This window comes from Serinus canaria, chromosome 4, assembly GCF_022539315.1.
Source record: "Serinus canaria isolate serCan28SL12 chromosome 4, serCan2020, whole genome shotgun sequence".
Lineage (NCBI taxonomy): Eukaryota > Metazoa > Chordata > Aves > Passeriformes > Fringillidae > Serinus > Serinus canaria.
In genome coordinates, this window is record NC_066317.1 from 65,521,676 (window position 1) to 65,536,467 (window position 14,792).

General features: G+C 41.1%; 1 protein-coding gene across 1 annotated transcript in view; it reads right to left on the reverse strand.

Moving 5' to 3' along the window:
* Positions 1-217: 217 nt before the first annotated feature.
* POLR1A (RNA polymerase I subunit A) overlaps positions 218-14,792 on the reverse strand; it is a 31,746-nt gene continuing 17,171 nt past the window's right edge. The window contains exons 20-34 of the mRNA XM_009101397.4: positions 14,560-14,712; positions 14,286-14,368; positions 13,362-13,527; positions 12,646-12,867; positions 11,438-11,652; positions 10,632-10,799; positions 9,837-9,972; positions 8,967-9,124; positions 8,357-8,471; positions 7,615-7,731; positions 6,604-6,885; positions 5,904-6,104; positions 5,039-5,156; positions 3,695-3,859; positions 218-1,191 (exon numbers count right to left, since the gene is read on the reverse strand). Coding sequence (XP_009099645.2) covers positions 1,091-1,191; positions 3,695-3,859; positions 5,039-5,156; positions 5,904-6,104; positions 6,604-6,885; positions 7,615-7,731; positions 8,357-8,471; positions 8,967-9,124; positions 9,837-9,972; positions 10,632-10,799; positions 11,438-11,652; positions 12,646-12,867; positions 13,362-13,527; positions 14,286-14,368; positions 14,560-14,712 — 2,400 coding nt within the window. The 3' untranslated portion in view covers positions 218-1,090. The remainder of the gene's footprint in view (positions 1,192-3,694; positions 3,860-5,038; positions 5,157-5,903; positions 6,105-6,603; positions 6,886-7,614; positions 7,732-8,356; positions 8,472-8,966; positions 9,125-9,836; positions 9,973-10,631; positions 10,800-11,437; positions 11,653-12,645; positions 12,868-13,361; positions 13,528-14,285; positions 14,369-14,559; positions 14,713-14,792) is intronic.

A 14,792-nucleotide genomic window follows, 5' to 3' on the forward strand; every position in this document is an offset into this window, starting at 1 on the left:
AGAACTGTTAGAAAACCTGTCTAGATGGCAGTGAGCCAACTCCAAAGAGCTTTAGCTACTTGTGTGCAGTGCATCATGAATAAAATAGAACATATAAATGAGTCTGATTTCTGAGGAGTGGCAAACAGCCCTGGGTCACATGATAACAGCCAGCAGAGCCAAAAGTGAACTCCCCTTGGTAACACAACCACATAATACAGCATTCAGAATATTTCTTTGTAATTTCTTTTATTAAATATCCTCTTTGATACATAATATTTAAGAAAAAATAGTTTACAATCTCTAGTTATGGTAATTTTTACAGGAGTCTTTCACACAGTCACTCCTACAGCAGCTCATGCTGGCATTTAAGGAATAAATCTTGAGCAAAAATCAAATCTCTCACTGTGTGAGATCTATTCTACCCAAAGAAGTTAAAAGAACATTGGAAAGGCCTATAGAAATGGTGAAAACTCTGAATTCCATCCTTCAGCTAAAAGAAATTTGAGAACCGTGTCACAGACACATTCTTCTTAATAAATGAAGCAGCAGAATAGGAAAATGCATCCTCTGAAGTTTATGCAAGTTCATGTCAGTGCACCCAAGGGCAGCAAAAGGAGAGGAAATGCCTCGAGCACAATGTTCCAATGCAGTGCTGAGGTTCAGCCCAGCAGTGCCCAGCTCCACCTGCCAGTCTGGAATGTTATTTCCAGCACTGGAAATCTGTCATGTTAATGACCACGTGGCAACTGGCACTACCACCCTGATAGGATTCTGCCCTACAGAAGTCAGACAGCATAAACAGATTCTGCTTTCACTTCTGCCTGCCAGAACAGCTGCACAGCCTGAGACCCAGACTGACTCCTGCATTTTATTCTTTTCTACGTAAACAACCTCATTTTTTTACATTGATGAACTGTAAATAAGTGTTTCTTTGGATCAAAAGATACTCATTAAATAGATAAGGCTCATTGGGTATCCAGATAAAGAAACCTGTTGGCACAGGGAAGGCATCTGGAAACACAGCACGTGCCCTCACTGTGTAGCTGTGGAGCACATGCTGCTCTCATGATGAACATTTCAACCAGATCCTTAAGTTACCACCAGAACTCTATGTCAGGGGCTGCTTGAGGTCAAACAAGCCAGTCCCTCCTTTGACAACCTTTCCAACCACCAGGCAGGCTGAAGGGGATCGCAGCTCATCGTGGGCACCTGCAACAGAATTCAAACAAAATCCTGTCAGGAGGTTCCCAAGGTTTCTCCAAGGTCAGTGCTGGAAAGAAACTATTTTGGTTTATGTGCAAGAAGCCATCTGGTTCAGCACCCCCAGGTTCAGAAAGGTTCTGCCACCTGCTGTTCACACTGAATTGGGATTTCTGGGAGTTTAGAGGCCAGAACTCCTTCTAACCCTCCTACAACAACCATTATCTCATCCCCCTCTTTGGTCCAAGCAAATAATTAGGCCACACATTACTAAAACCTCCTGATTCCACATGGAAAGACAAAACAGTCTGAATTCTAAGAGAACACAGATTTGACCTTCCAGTGAACACATCCTGGTGACTTAATAGGTCACTAAAAAATACATGTGAGGCAAAACCAGAAAGATTCCCTTGTCATTGCTGCCTTTTTCCTTTGTTAGCATGAATCCCTTTGATGTGTATTTTAAATCCCTCTGGCTAGATATGAAGAGAACTTTTCACTGGAGAGACATTCCATGAATTCCTCTGATTTTGTGGTTACTCACTGTAGCGAAATAGTGTCACAGAAATTTGGAAGCACTCCAGATGACATGTCTGGCTGGGATTGTTTTACTTCCACTGTTTTTGTAAGCATTCAGGCTGGTTTTCATTCATCCTAACTACAGCAAGCTGCAAGTTTATCATTAGCACAGTAGGGGAAATTGGAAATAAAATTATTAAACTTCTGCTAAGTTTGGTTATCTTTATTCCACTGAGCAAAATGTACTCAACTTTGCATCATGCAGAGGGTGGGGGCAGGAGCATGGACAGCACTGTGTATGGCATGTGCTCTGATCTCAGCCACAGCTGGATAATTAAATAGCTCCTCCTAAATGTGTGTCAGCTGAAGAAAAAAAAAGCCCCTTTGTTAGATGGTTAAACAGGACAGTCGTGCTGCCGTTTGCTCATGTGATGTGAACAAAGAGCCATTCTCTGAGCAAACAGCCCAGGGGATCTCTCTGCTGATGCAGTTTGCTCCCTGCACAAGGAGCCCTGCTGAGCAGCTTGTGCTCCAACAGCCCTGCTCACCTCAGCTGTGCACGTCCTCACACACCTCCTCCTTTCCCTCCTACTGCTCAGGGCTCCTTTCCTTCCCACTGCTCAGAGCATCAGCCCCAGGCACCCTCTCAGTGTCTCTTGAACTGTACAATCAAGTTATCAGTTACATTAAAGCAAATTAGATCCAGGCTGCTGCAATCCCCATTATGACTGATTTCCAGCGTGGTGAAATCATTAACTCCCTCTGCTTGTAATCAGTGCAGTTCCTGCCAAGCCACCCTGCCCTTCTGTCAGCCTGCACTGAATGTCTTCATTCATAATATTATCCATACATTACATTTCACTTGGCAAAAACCCCCTCTGATTTAATTTATAAGTCATTATGTGATACAACAAAAATCCAGAGGGTGAAACTGAGTGAGAAACATCCTCTTCTCTTTAATTTCACCCTGGATTCACACTTTTCCTTCACAATTTTCAGATTAATTAAGTCACTCATAACCAATGCTATAAATTAAAACCCAATCTTTCTTCCCAGAAAAGGTATAAAACAGCATTAGCAAAAAGGAATTCAGTGCTAGAAGTATTTCTGATGTCAGTGCAAGGCAGTTTAGGACAGGAGCTGAAGAGATCATGTTGAGAGCTCTCCCCATTTGGAACTGGAAGGACACAGCACAGCAGCATCTGCAAAGCAAGCATCTGACTGGCAAGTGACAGAAACCAAGTCTACTTGCAAAAGGGAGATGTAATTAGTATCCAAAGGCTGAGATCACAAAAGCTGTCAAATGACAGACTTAAACCACGAGGATTTTTTGACAGAATGCCTTAAATGCAGATGGCTAGTGCTGCTCCAAATATCCTAAATGATCCTCACAGCCCTCTGATCTCTACACTTTCCAGAGAATAACTGAGGGCAGAAGGATACTCCTGGGAAATCTCAAATGGCACCAGAAACCTACCATTAGACAAATGAGTCTGACTGTTTGTCTGTGTTTGAGGGGAAAAAAGCAAAGATAAAGTGCTAAATCAGAGTAACAGCTAGGTCTGTTCTCAAAATAAAATACTGAATAGCAAGCTGGAAAAGACATGGAAGTTATAACATGGGCACAAAAACAAAGCAGAGAAGACCATTTTAATAGTAGAGACAAGAAAAGGCAGATTTAGTAGTCTGTTATAAAGCTTAGCTATAACAAATCTTAACAACCTTAAGGTTTGTTGTAAAAATGCCCATCTAATTCTTAAAGAAAGGAGTCACAGACCCCACAGATTCCATGTGGGAGCTGGTTTTATTTAAGCTGACAGAATTTTACTAAAAAACATCTGGAACATTTTCCTAGGCAAGGGCTTATTTGAAATTTCTGCCTCTGGCCTTTTTTCTAATGCAATTATGCATTACTCAAAATACTGGAAAGTCATGACAGAAACCAAGCATATGTGAAATGCTGCAGCAAGAGATCTCAAAGTAAACCATTTACCCATCATTGTTGCATCCTTCAAGAATTTGTAGCTGGTTTCAAACGTCATCTGCTGCAGAGGGGAGGAGTTGGACTGAATTCCAATGCGATTCAGTGGTTTGTAAAATCCTTCAAAACACATGTAATCTGCCACAAGTGAAAGGTGTCGAGGGTCTACCACAATTCCTTAAAACACAAGGAAGACCAATCATCAGAGCATTCAAGGGCTGAGTCTGTGGGGCTTTTTAAACAATTCAGGTCTAAAATAAAGCCTTTGAATCCAAGCAGCTTGGAGAACATCTCTATTAACATTCTTCTGGCAGTGTGTCTCTCTGGATTAACTGCTCCCCTCAAATATCCAAGAGAGGCAGACCTCACTCTAATACAAACCAGTATCTCTCCAAACTGAAATGAAAGGAATGGGAAACTGCAATGTCAAGAATGCTGTAAGGCAGCAGAGTTTCTCTAATTAAAATCAGCAAATGTCTGCACCATCCTTGTTTGCACAGAAGGGGATGACATTCATCCATCTGGGAGGGACAGAGCTCTTGCCTCTCACCTGGTGGCCTGGATTAGCTGGGCCCCAGAGTCAGAAAGGTTCTGATGTCCTCTGTGCATAACATCAGGCAGAAAACCCTGTTCAGGCTAAAAAAAAAATGCACTTATTCCTAAATAACACTTGTGGACTCAGTGTAATGGGGGTCATTAACAGCTCTGTCAACATTTGCTGAGCAGGTCTTGAACAACCTGAAGGTCAGACCATTCTGGGCTGCCAGCTGGCAAATCTGTTTGCTGTAACTGCTTGCTAAAATTCCCACTGTATTACTCTTCCCTATTTTCAATAGTTTATTTCATAGCAAGACTCCACTGCAGTGAGTGCCTATGAAGTCATGCAGCCTCCCCTGGCTGGGCTCTCTGAATCATCTGTCTGAGAGAAGAACATTCAGACAATGAAGTGCAGCTGTTTTAGGAAAGATATAAAAACTCAGGAGCTTAGGTTCCCATCATTAAAAAGGCAAAATCCTCTTCTCAGGGCCACTTCACAAGTCTAACAGTTGGCTTCCTCAGACATTAATAATTAATTGGTCTGAAACCTGCAGCTTGCAAAAAATATACAAGAATGGAAGAACCCTGTGAAAGGGGAATAAATTCAACATCACCTATTTCCTACTGATTAAAAGAAACCTAATAATTAACTTGCAAGGTCTTCACAGAAGACTCTAAAATAATTAAAACAATGAAAACCTGCAACCTAAAGATAAGCACATAAATGAAAAGATCACACAAAACCATAACTGAAAGCATGTGGCTGCATTTTCATATCTTCATGTTATTAAACACTATAAAAATACAAAAAAGTCCTACCATATACAGCAAATACATCTTTTATTTCCTTTATAATCACCCTCAGGGCTGATTCAATTCCATAATTATTAGCCATGGAATGGATATCATTGCAATAAAGTCTGTTCAAATCCAAAATCTGAAAGCAGAAAAAATAGAGATACAAGTTAGGACAACAGTTACTCTGTATTTCTAAATAGCTTAAGCTAAGCTAAGACAGATTTTTTTTCCTACATTTTTCATGAACTTAAGCAGCACCAACAATTACAGAATAACTAGGCAGCAGCTTACTTGTCAATCACAGAGAAAAATTATTCTGAGGATTTGTGTTAAGCAGCATTAAATAGATGAACAGGAGCACTGGAGTCAAAATTCACCACAGGAGAAAATGAACTGAAATCACAAAAAGCAAGCTAAGAAAATACACCAGAAAACAAAAGTTAAAGTCTGCCAAACAACACAATGCAATGCCCAGTGTGTCTCAGACAGCCAGAACTATTAGCAAAAGAGAAGATGCAGATTAAAACAATCCTGTATTTGGAGAGCTATGGGCTAGATGGGATAACAGAACTATTCATCTCCAAGCTCTGCAATTCATTGAGATGGAAAAACTCCCTCAAGTAACATTTAGAGAGCCATGAGAGAGAAGAATGGTGTGAAATCGTCTGTCATTAGGCCCTGGCTGCTGCACAAACACTGATTTGCAAACTGCCCTTGAGAAAAGGCTCCACTGAATACATCTGGAGATAAAAAGGAGGAGCAAGACAGTTCAAGAGCTGAAAAGGCCCCACATCACCCCTGAGAAATTGAAATGACATCCATCATCCATCTTCTCCCCAAAACACAAAGGAATATTGAAGTCTGGGGTTAGAAATAGATTACACACATCAGAGTATCTGAAGAGCTCTGCCAGGTTTATCCCTTCTGTCTGGAGAACAGATTCCTTCTGTCCCTCCTTGCTGGTGCTCTCATTCAGCAGGCAGCGTGTGATCCCCTTCACCTCGTGGATCACCGTGCTGCGCGCCAGGGATGCCAGCAGGGAGGAGAGGTCAAAGTACACCTTGGTCAGTGGCAGTGCCAAGGAAACCTGATGGGGAAAAAACCAACACAGTGTAAGGAGGCTTGAACACCAGGCTCAATAACCAGCACACTTCTCTTCAGGCATAAAGCTGACAAGTGGAATTGCTCTCGTCGTGTGTAAAGGGATAAATGTCTGACTGGAATTAGAGGTGAATGATGGCAACGTGAACTCCCCATCCCAGATTGTTCATCCACGTTGCTTTTGAGGTCTCTGAACTTACAAGGACAGCCATCACTTTTCATCAAGGGCTACACAGCAGACCATCATAGACTAAAAGATTAAAACACAACAAACCTGTCAAAAATTGTTTTTAGAAAAAGTTCCATGAGGTGTTCTGAAAATGAGAAAAAACTAAAAATGACATTAAAAAACCCATTTGTAGTGCCACTTTCTGTATTCATATGGGATTGCTGAGACAGAACAGCAGCACTGCACTGAAAAGAACCATTTGTTATGGCAGATACATGCAACCACTGTCCAACCACCCAGAGATGTTCCACCTTACCTCACACCAAAGCTCATTTTCAGTGTCAAAGGTGTAATCCTGTATGGATGGGTGGCTCTCCACAACAGCGCTCACTCGCACCTCTGCTGACTTAAGCAATTGATCTTTCCCTTTTTTAGTCTGAGACACAAAGGAAAGATGCTGAGAATCTTCACCCTCTGCTCTGTTCTGATCCTCTTCAGCACCAGGAGTCCCTTCTTCTTTTTCAGATTCAGCCTCTTCATCTTCTGGATTCTCATTAACGTTTTCTTCCCCATTCTCTTCTTCACTCTCATAATCAACCTGCAAAGAAATAACACTGTGTTTATCTGAGCCAGAACCTGCACAGAGACCCAGCACACCATGAACAGTTTAATTCTGGAATGTTCTTCACTGCTGAATTGCAAGGATCTTGCCCCTACAGCACAAAGAAAATGCAATTTTGTTGTAAAGAAAATAATACAACAGATTCAGTTCAGTCTTTATTTCTTTATAATCTTACCATTATTTCTCAGCACGGTCCAGGATGCTACAGGATGTTGAGATTGTAGCAGAATTTAGTTTGCTCTCCCTGAGAAAGTCCAATTTCTTCCCATAATCCAACTCTGATGATGGGATTCCCTCAGAATTTTCAGTTACCCCACCCTCTTGCTGTAATTACAGCACTCCCTCTTTTAATAGCTAATTATGAAGTACTGAACACAGAGAAACATGCAGGGAGACTATTTTTTAGGAACCACAGTAAAGTGTTAAAAACAATGAATAGCATGAAATTAGCAAAAGGTAAAGTTAAGGTGAACTTCAGCACAGCCTGATTGCCAGACACATCCACGCAAATGCCTGAAGAACAAAGCTTCAGAAAAGAGCCAAAAGAAAACTCTTCAGCCCAAAGAAGGAGAGAACCCCTATTTCCCTCTCAAGTGGGGTTTGGTTTTTTTCAGCATTTTGTTTCAGTGGAAGTTTTCCTTCCTAAGTCAAACACAGAAGAAATAGGGAATTAAAGACAGTGCTGAGCACCTATAAAGTCATTACCTCTTCTTCCTGGTTCTTCCTCCGTTTTGTTTCTGTAGCATCACCATCCCCTTCATCAGCTTCTGCATCAACAATGTTCTCTTCTTCCTCTGCTACAGCTTCCAGACTGTTCAGTGTCTAAAAATCCATGACAGACAGATCATCAGGCTGACTGCTAGTCAGTACCAATAGCATCAAAAGGTTTCAGCCAAACATCTGCAGTTTAACAATCTCTTGTTCAATGTTCTACCTTTACAGAAAACATAATTTCTGTATGTCCACTACTATAAAGAAAGGAACTCATACTCCTGATGACTTCAACATTTAACAAGATCAATGTCTACAAGATGGATAAGCTGTCACTCTGCTTTGACAGTCCTTGATGGGAGAGGAGTGGCAGACGAACATGCAAAAGCATTTCAATGAACAAAGGACCTTCCCAAAGTTTTGACAACCACTGCTCCAACAGAACCCTGATCTGGGAGCAAGAAGAGTGATGTGTTTTTGTCCCAAAGAAGCTAAAATGAACAGGCATTTTCAGAGTACAGTCTTAAGCAAATCAGGATTTAATACACAAAAACTTCAATTTTCTTGTTAATTTCATATGAATGCAAAGACAGTTTATGTATGAAGTATTTAGGTAGTAATTTAGTATTCACACATTTGGTGTGCACTGAAACATGCTGCACTTTTCCAATTCTGGTTCTCAACAACATTGAAAGGAAGTGAGGTGTTTTTCAGGTGATTTTTTTTTTTTTTGTACCTTGTCTTGGTCATCATCTAAATCCTTCCGAGTTGTCTTCCGAGTGCTGACTTCATTAAAAGATGCCATCTTTGTGGTCTTCTTTTTAATTGCTTCCAGAAGAACTTTAAAGAACCTGACAGAAGAAACTCAGAATGTCAAAGCTCAGCAGTGCCACAGAAAATCTGAAGTTGTTAAAAAAATTTTTTATTTTGGTGAACAAGCCAGACAATTCGTAACAGGAGATTATTCCCTGCTGGATGCAAAAGTACTTCTAGGATAATGCAAATAATTTTTCTCAGCCCTTTCTCATTCATTTAGGAATCAAAAGGTTGGTATGAGCTCTGTTACTGTCACAGATGTAGCTGTGCATCCAAAGCAAAATATTATACACTCATCTGGATATAAAATCTGCACATCAAATTGACCTTCAGAAGAGATGGTTCATTACTGGACTTGAATAATAAAATTGTCAATTTTATTCAAGACATAAAAGCAACTGTGTAATTTTTTTCTGCAAGTCTGCTGGAACTGTTGCTCTAAAAGCCACACCAGCTGTCATCAACCACATGCAAAGCCCATAAAAAGGTAAAAGAAGAGCAAATATTAAAGTATATGAAAGCAAACTCACCTTGTTTCCATGAAGTGCAAGATCTGCCTGGGCTTCACACACTTCTCCTCTCGGTAACATTCATGGGGCAAGAAATGGAATTTGATTTTGTAGAGGCGATGCTTGTTCAGCTTGTGCTTCACATGCAGGGATTCCTCGATGTCCACTTTCTCCAAGACCTACAAAACATTCCCAAGTAGGAATGTTACTCCTTTGATAAAGACATTTGCTTCCTGCAGTTCCAGTGCTTTCCACAGGAAACCAGAATTACACAAGGCTAACTGGCAAACTTTTCTGGAGGCTTTGCTCCTGGGCAATAGGACTGTACCCTACTGCACTTTTTGTCTTCCCAACAATGAACTCAGACAATACTGGAAAAGCTTCACTCCCACCCAACTCCTTCACAAGAGATTACCATTCTCAAGGGGCCACAGCTTCATTTTACTGACCATGCTCACAGAGCAGGACAGCATTCCAGCACACAGCTAAGTCTTAACCTGATTCTTGCTGCTTTCAACTCACAAGAGGTGGAAAAATAGAAGGGGGAGGGCATGGAGGAGAGCACAAGGGTGCACAGCCAGGAAGGAGAGAACACATCCCAGTGTAGTCCATCTCCACAGAGACACATGTTCTACTTCTATTGAGCACAGCCATTTGTGTGAAATTAGGAAGGGGTGGGGGACAGATAGAAAGGTATCTGTCTGAGCTCTATGTCAATCACAGCCAGATGAGCTTGTCTCTAAGACAAAACAGAATCCCTCCAATTCTACAGACAAAGGAAAATGTGCTTGAGAAAAAGCCAAAGACTATGGCATAGCAAAGTACTGATGAGCTCAAAGAGGAGAATTTGTTTTGCTGACTCCCAAAGGATGCACTGAAAAGGAGGCTCACCTCAGCCAAGCACACTCTTGTGAGCAGTTTCTTAAGCTGTTTCACCTTTTTGAGAGCTTTCTTGGTATTGAGCACAGGAACACTCATCATCGGTGTTTTAATGTTTGAGCTGGCCACCATCAGTATTTCCCTCAACCTTGAAACAAAGAACAATCATTCCAATTAAGCCATAAAAGCACTATGCAAATCAAGTCATTATCTAGGTAATTTCATTAGGCAGAATGCAGCAACTGGCAGTTCCACCAAAGCCATTTGCACCAGAGCTGTGGTTATACAGCACTGCTTCTTTTCTCTGTTCTGATTCCCCTCCCAGGGACAGCAGCCCCACTGCCTCAACTGGATTATTCCCCCAGTTATGAGAAGAGATGATAATAAATTGTTCCAAGAACAGAAGGACTACTGAGGTCTTGTTCCCTACAGATGCATGATGGATGCCTCCTTGTATGTTCTCCCCCTCCTCTGCTTCTCTGAAGCAACACAATCCCTTCCCACCTAAGGCATCCCACGCTCCCACATGAGGCCAGGTCAGGACCCCCATTATTCCAAATAAACTGATGATTTGCTGTAAATCAGATTAGAGTAAGGGGCTTTCACAGATATTTAGTATCTGGAAAAAGAACCAAAATAACTGAGAAAATTGTAAAGCATTAAAGTATTCTGAGCAGGCAAAATCTACAAGGCCACTGAAGGACTGTTCACCCTCAATATTCACACATATACCTGCTAGTGAACCTGGCACAATTATATATTCAAGTGCCTAAAATAAAGGGCTCATCGAGGACACAGCTTTCTCACCTTGGAATACCCAATGTGACATTCATTTCACCTCTGCCAGCAAAGTGAAAGGTGTTCAGAGTCATCTGTGTTGAAGGTTCCCCAATGCTCTGAGCAGCAAGAAGCCCCACAGCTTCTCCTGGGTCACAGAGAGAACGCTGCCACTTTAAATACAACAGATCCTTTAATCTGGAGACAGGAAATGAGAGGTTGAGCTCAACACACAAAATAAAAAATCAGAAAATAATGAATCATTGCTCAGTTCAATGAAGTTACATCTTTGAAACAATTTCTCCTGGTAGCTTACAGATAAATATGCTCCAGAAACTGTAAAATTGTCTATCCCCACTTGATCTGACAAACACAGCCCATTAACACAGAACTGGGGCCTTGGCCAAATTGTATTTTAGTTCTGCTGCCAATTCCCAGAATGTCAAGAGAGAGTCCATTTACTCCCACTTGCACTTGCTAACAGCCTTGCTAACTCCAAGGTGCATCAAGAGCATACTTTGTTTTTCAAGATCACTATAAAGTATTATTTTATATGCATGGGGACAGCAATACATTGCTCTTGTTCCAGAGAGACTTTGCTAAAGCCCTCAGCAGCATGGAAAATTCAGGTTTGGAAGGAGCAGATAACCAGAACCTCTCCATTGCACACTAAGCACCTTTGGCTCTCAAGAACCATTTTGAAACCCACTGCTGAGCTTCACAATGGCCACAACAGAAACAAGGCTTGGTAAAGACTTTTCAGTTTTAGCAAACTTGTTCCAAAAAGGTATTTGGGGTTTTGGCTCAGTGCAAAGAAGCCACTCAGAGGTTTTTACCTATCGGAAGAAAGTGCTGGGTGCATGAAACTCCGGCTGTTCTCAGATTGCCATTTACTGATATAGCCTTCAACTCCCTTTTCAAATGTTTCTGAAACAGATGCAAAATAAGTATCTGGACGCCAAACCCCGAGGCTTGGGTCAGGACACTTATTTGTCTTCTTCAGGTACTTCCTTCGTTTCTTCTCATCAAGCTCATACCACATCTTCAACAACTGAAAATAACAGGAAGTTTTTAGGCTGGCTGGTTTATCCACAGAAAGACCACAAGCAAACAAGCAGCAGTGTGCAGAGTGTAAGGGTGTATACAACACAGCAAACAGCTCAGCTGCAAATATGGTGTTCTGCTTTTTCTGATAGTTAACACTTTTCAAGTCAAATGATTTCAAGATTCTTTACATGCCTAAAACTACCCCAACCTATGTAACTGCTCCATGATAACTACTCCAGAAAGCAGTGAAATAAGGCCTCAAAGAATGATTTTAACTGGGAGTGAAATCAAAAACTAGGAGTTACTATCAAAAAATGTCAAGAGCAACACAAATTCAGCATAGCTCAATCAATAAACCTTTGATTAGGAAAAACAGCTTTTGCAGACAAGCTCACAGAGTTCTCTCTCAACACCTTCAACCTGGAGTTTCATGCTAACTGCCCAAGTTCCACCAGGATAAATTCCTTCTTGACAGCAAGGCTGTGAAGCAGGTCCTGTCTGAATTCTGTGTCCACACACCATCTTCATTAGAAGCCATGTCATAGAGACCAGTGCTGTGATGGACAAAAGGCTTAAGCAGGAGTATTTTTTGGAAAAACTAGGCAGGGCTGGCTCAGCTCTCTGATCTTTGCTATTCAAACAGGCTCTCATCCAGCTAGCAGACAGCTGTCCATGTAAGAGAGATTTACTTTGTGTACATGAAAAAACCAAATAACCCACCAATAAACAGAAACAACTCCTCCAAACCATTCACAAACATGACCTAAAAACACATTTATCTCAGTTTTTAGCCCCTTCCCTAGCACTAGGGCCCTCAGACTTTAATAAATCTTAGCTTTAAATAAATCACCCACATAGCTGAGATGATTCCTTTAAAAGGCAACTTGTTTAGTTACTCTGTGAAACACTTTGGGATTCACAGAGCAATTAAACAAAATATACTGAATTCTGTAACTTCTTTTGTAGGGTTTGGTCAGTTCAACTGCCTGTGTGTTACCTGTAAAGTAGCAGGATCTCTTCCATTCTTGATTTCACCTCCTGGAAGCTGTGCTTTCAAACTTGCCAATTTCTTTTGGGAAAACAACAGAAAGCCTCCTTCTCTTTGCACAGAGTTTTGGTGTCTGGCTCGCCACTTTTTGATGGCTTTGAACTGCTGGTTAGCTTGGTGAGACTCCATCCTTGCTAAAGCTTCATCCAGATGGTTTGTCTTCTGGATTACCTGTAAGAAAGTAATTTCTAGGATTATTCTTCTCTCTATCCTCACTATACCAGAAAAGGCAAAGCAAACTGAGAAGGTCATCTGCTGTCATTGCTGTAAAACAATTTTCAAATTCAGTTTTCAACCCAACTGAGACAAAACCCTTACAACTTTATGTTACTATCACCACTCTAGAATAAGCAGTGGTGATACTGGTAAAAGTTAATCCAACTTGACAGACTGAAAAGTGAAGTGATCTTTGTTGAATTGAAGTACAGAGTTAGAACAGACAGTGCTTGGTGCTCTGCTGAAATTGAGACTGCTTAAATCATGCTGCAGACTTCAGATTGCTTCCATATTTTGAATACAATGGCAAATAAAATTTTACATTAGTCTGAAAGTAACTGAGACAAACAAATGTTGCCACTGGATCCCTGACAGATATGCCAGATGTGAACCATGTGTTTCAGTCTCCCCTTCTCCCCTCATAAGTACTTAAGATTTAGGTGTTCTACCTCATAGTTTTCTGCAATGAAAGGAAACTGCTCAGGTTGCAAGAACTGAGTTTTAGGGATATCAAGCCCATCTTCTCCATACAGAAACTGCACCACGCTGCCATCACTATCTCGTACAGTCAGGTCATACTGAACCACCAGTCCTTCCAAATGTTTTATGATACACCTATTCCAGAGAGGAAAAAATTGGGAAAAAACCAAAAGAGAAGAAAAATTCTGTTAAGAGGCTACAAAGCAACAAGAATGATACAACTCTAACACAAAAAACACTGTTTTCATCAACATCTTAAGTGTACTTAAGGGCTGGTCAGGAATTCTGGAAGCCAAAATCCTATAGACACAACACTCATGGGAAATTTGTAAAGCTTTCAGCATACTGCTCCCTCCAAGCTTCCTTGGGCTGATCTAACTTAAAATGAAACAGTAAATTACTCTCCATTTCTGCTGTCAAAAATGCTTTAACAGTTTTCTGGAAGAAAGGGCCATCCCTCCTTAGAACTCCTCACTACCCTCCGACACAATTAAAAAGTTCCATTTTCTTCTATATATGCTGGAGGTGTTGCTTGACTAAAGACAAGAGCCACTCAGTGTGGCCAAGAAAAACTAGAGCTGCCTGGAACTTGTGCACCTGTCTATATTTGTACCAGAAAAAAAAGATTTCTGCAAAAGAAGAAGCTGGTGCTGCTGTTATGTGCCAGAGGTGAGTTTGAAATGATAATGTTCTAGTTGATCTAGATCTCTAGAAAATTGTACTTACAACAAACATTCAGCATTCAGACTATTTTATAAAAATCAAATACAGTGAAGTTAATCTAAGCAATACAGGCACTCAGAGTCTACAGCACTCTCTCAGGAAAAAGAGAAAAATCAATCAACCAACAAAAGGACCTTTCAAAGGCTCCAGTTGTAAAGCAGGCCTCTTACCTTTGCAGGTACCCAGAACGGCTGGTTTTGACAGCTGTATCCACAAGACCTTCCCTGCCAGCCATGCAGTGAAAGAAGAATTCCTAAACACAAGCACAATACCATCAGCATTCTGCTAATATGGGCATCAACACTGGCAATTATGTTCCTCCTCAAAAGCTTCATATGAAACCAGGGTGAACAAAGTCCATTTATCTATAACTGCAGATGCCCTTTATTAAAATACCAAGACTTAAATAAATTTCAGTATCAACACAAACAGTCTTAAACTTACAGAAGGTTTGATCCCAGTGAGAAATCTGCCAGTCACAAATCCTCCTGAGCTAGGGGAAAAGTCATAAGGCTGGAAACATGGCAGTGATTTGCCAGATGCCATCAGTGGGGGTCTTCGGCCTTCCAGCTCAATCTGGCCCAGCAAACAAGAAATCTAAATGTGGGCAGGAAAAAAGGAAGCATCACTTTTCCATCCAGCATTTTGTTCACATAAGCTTAGTGATTCTTCTTGGA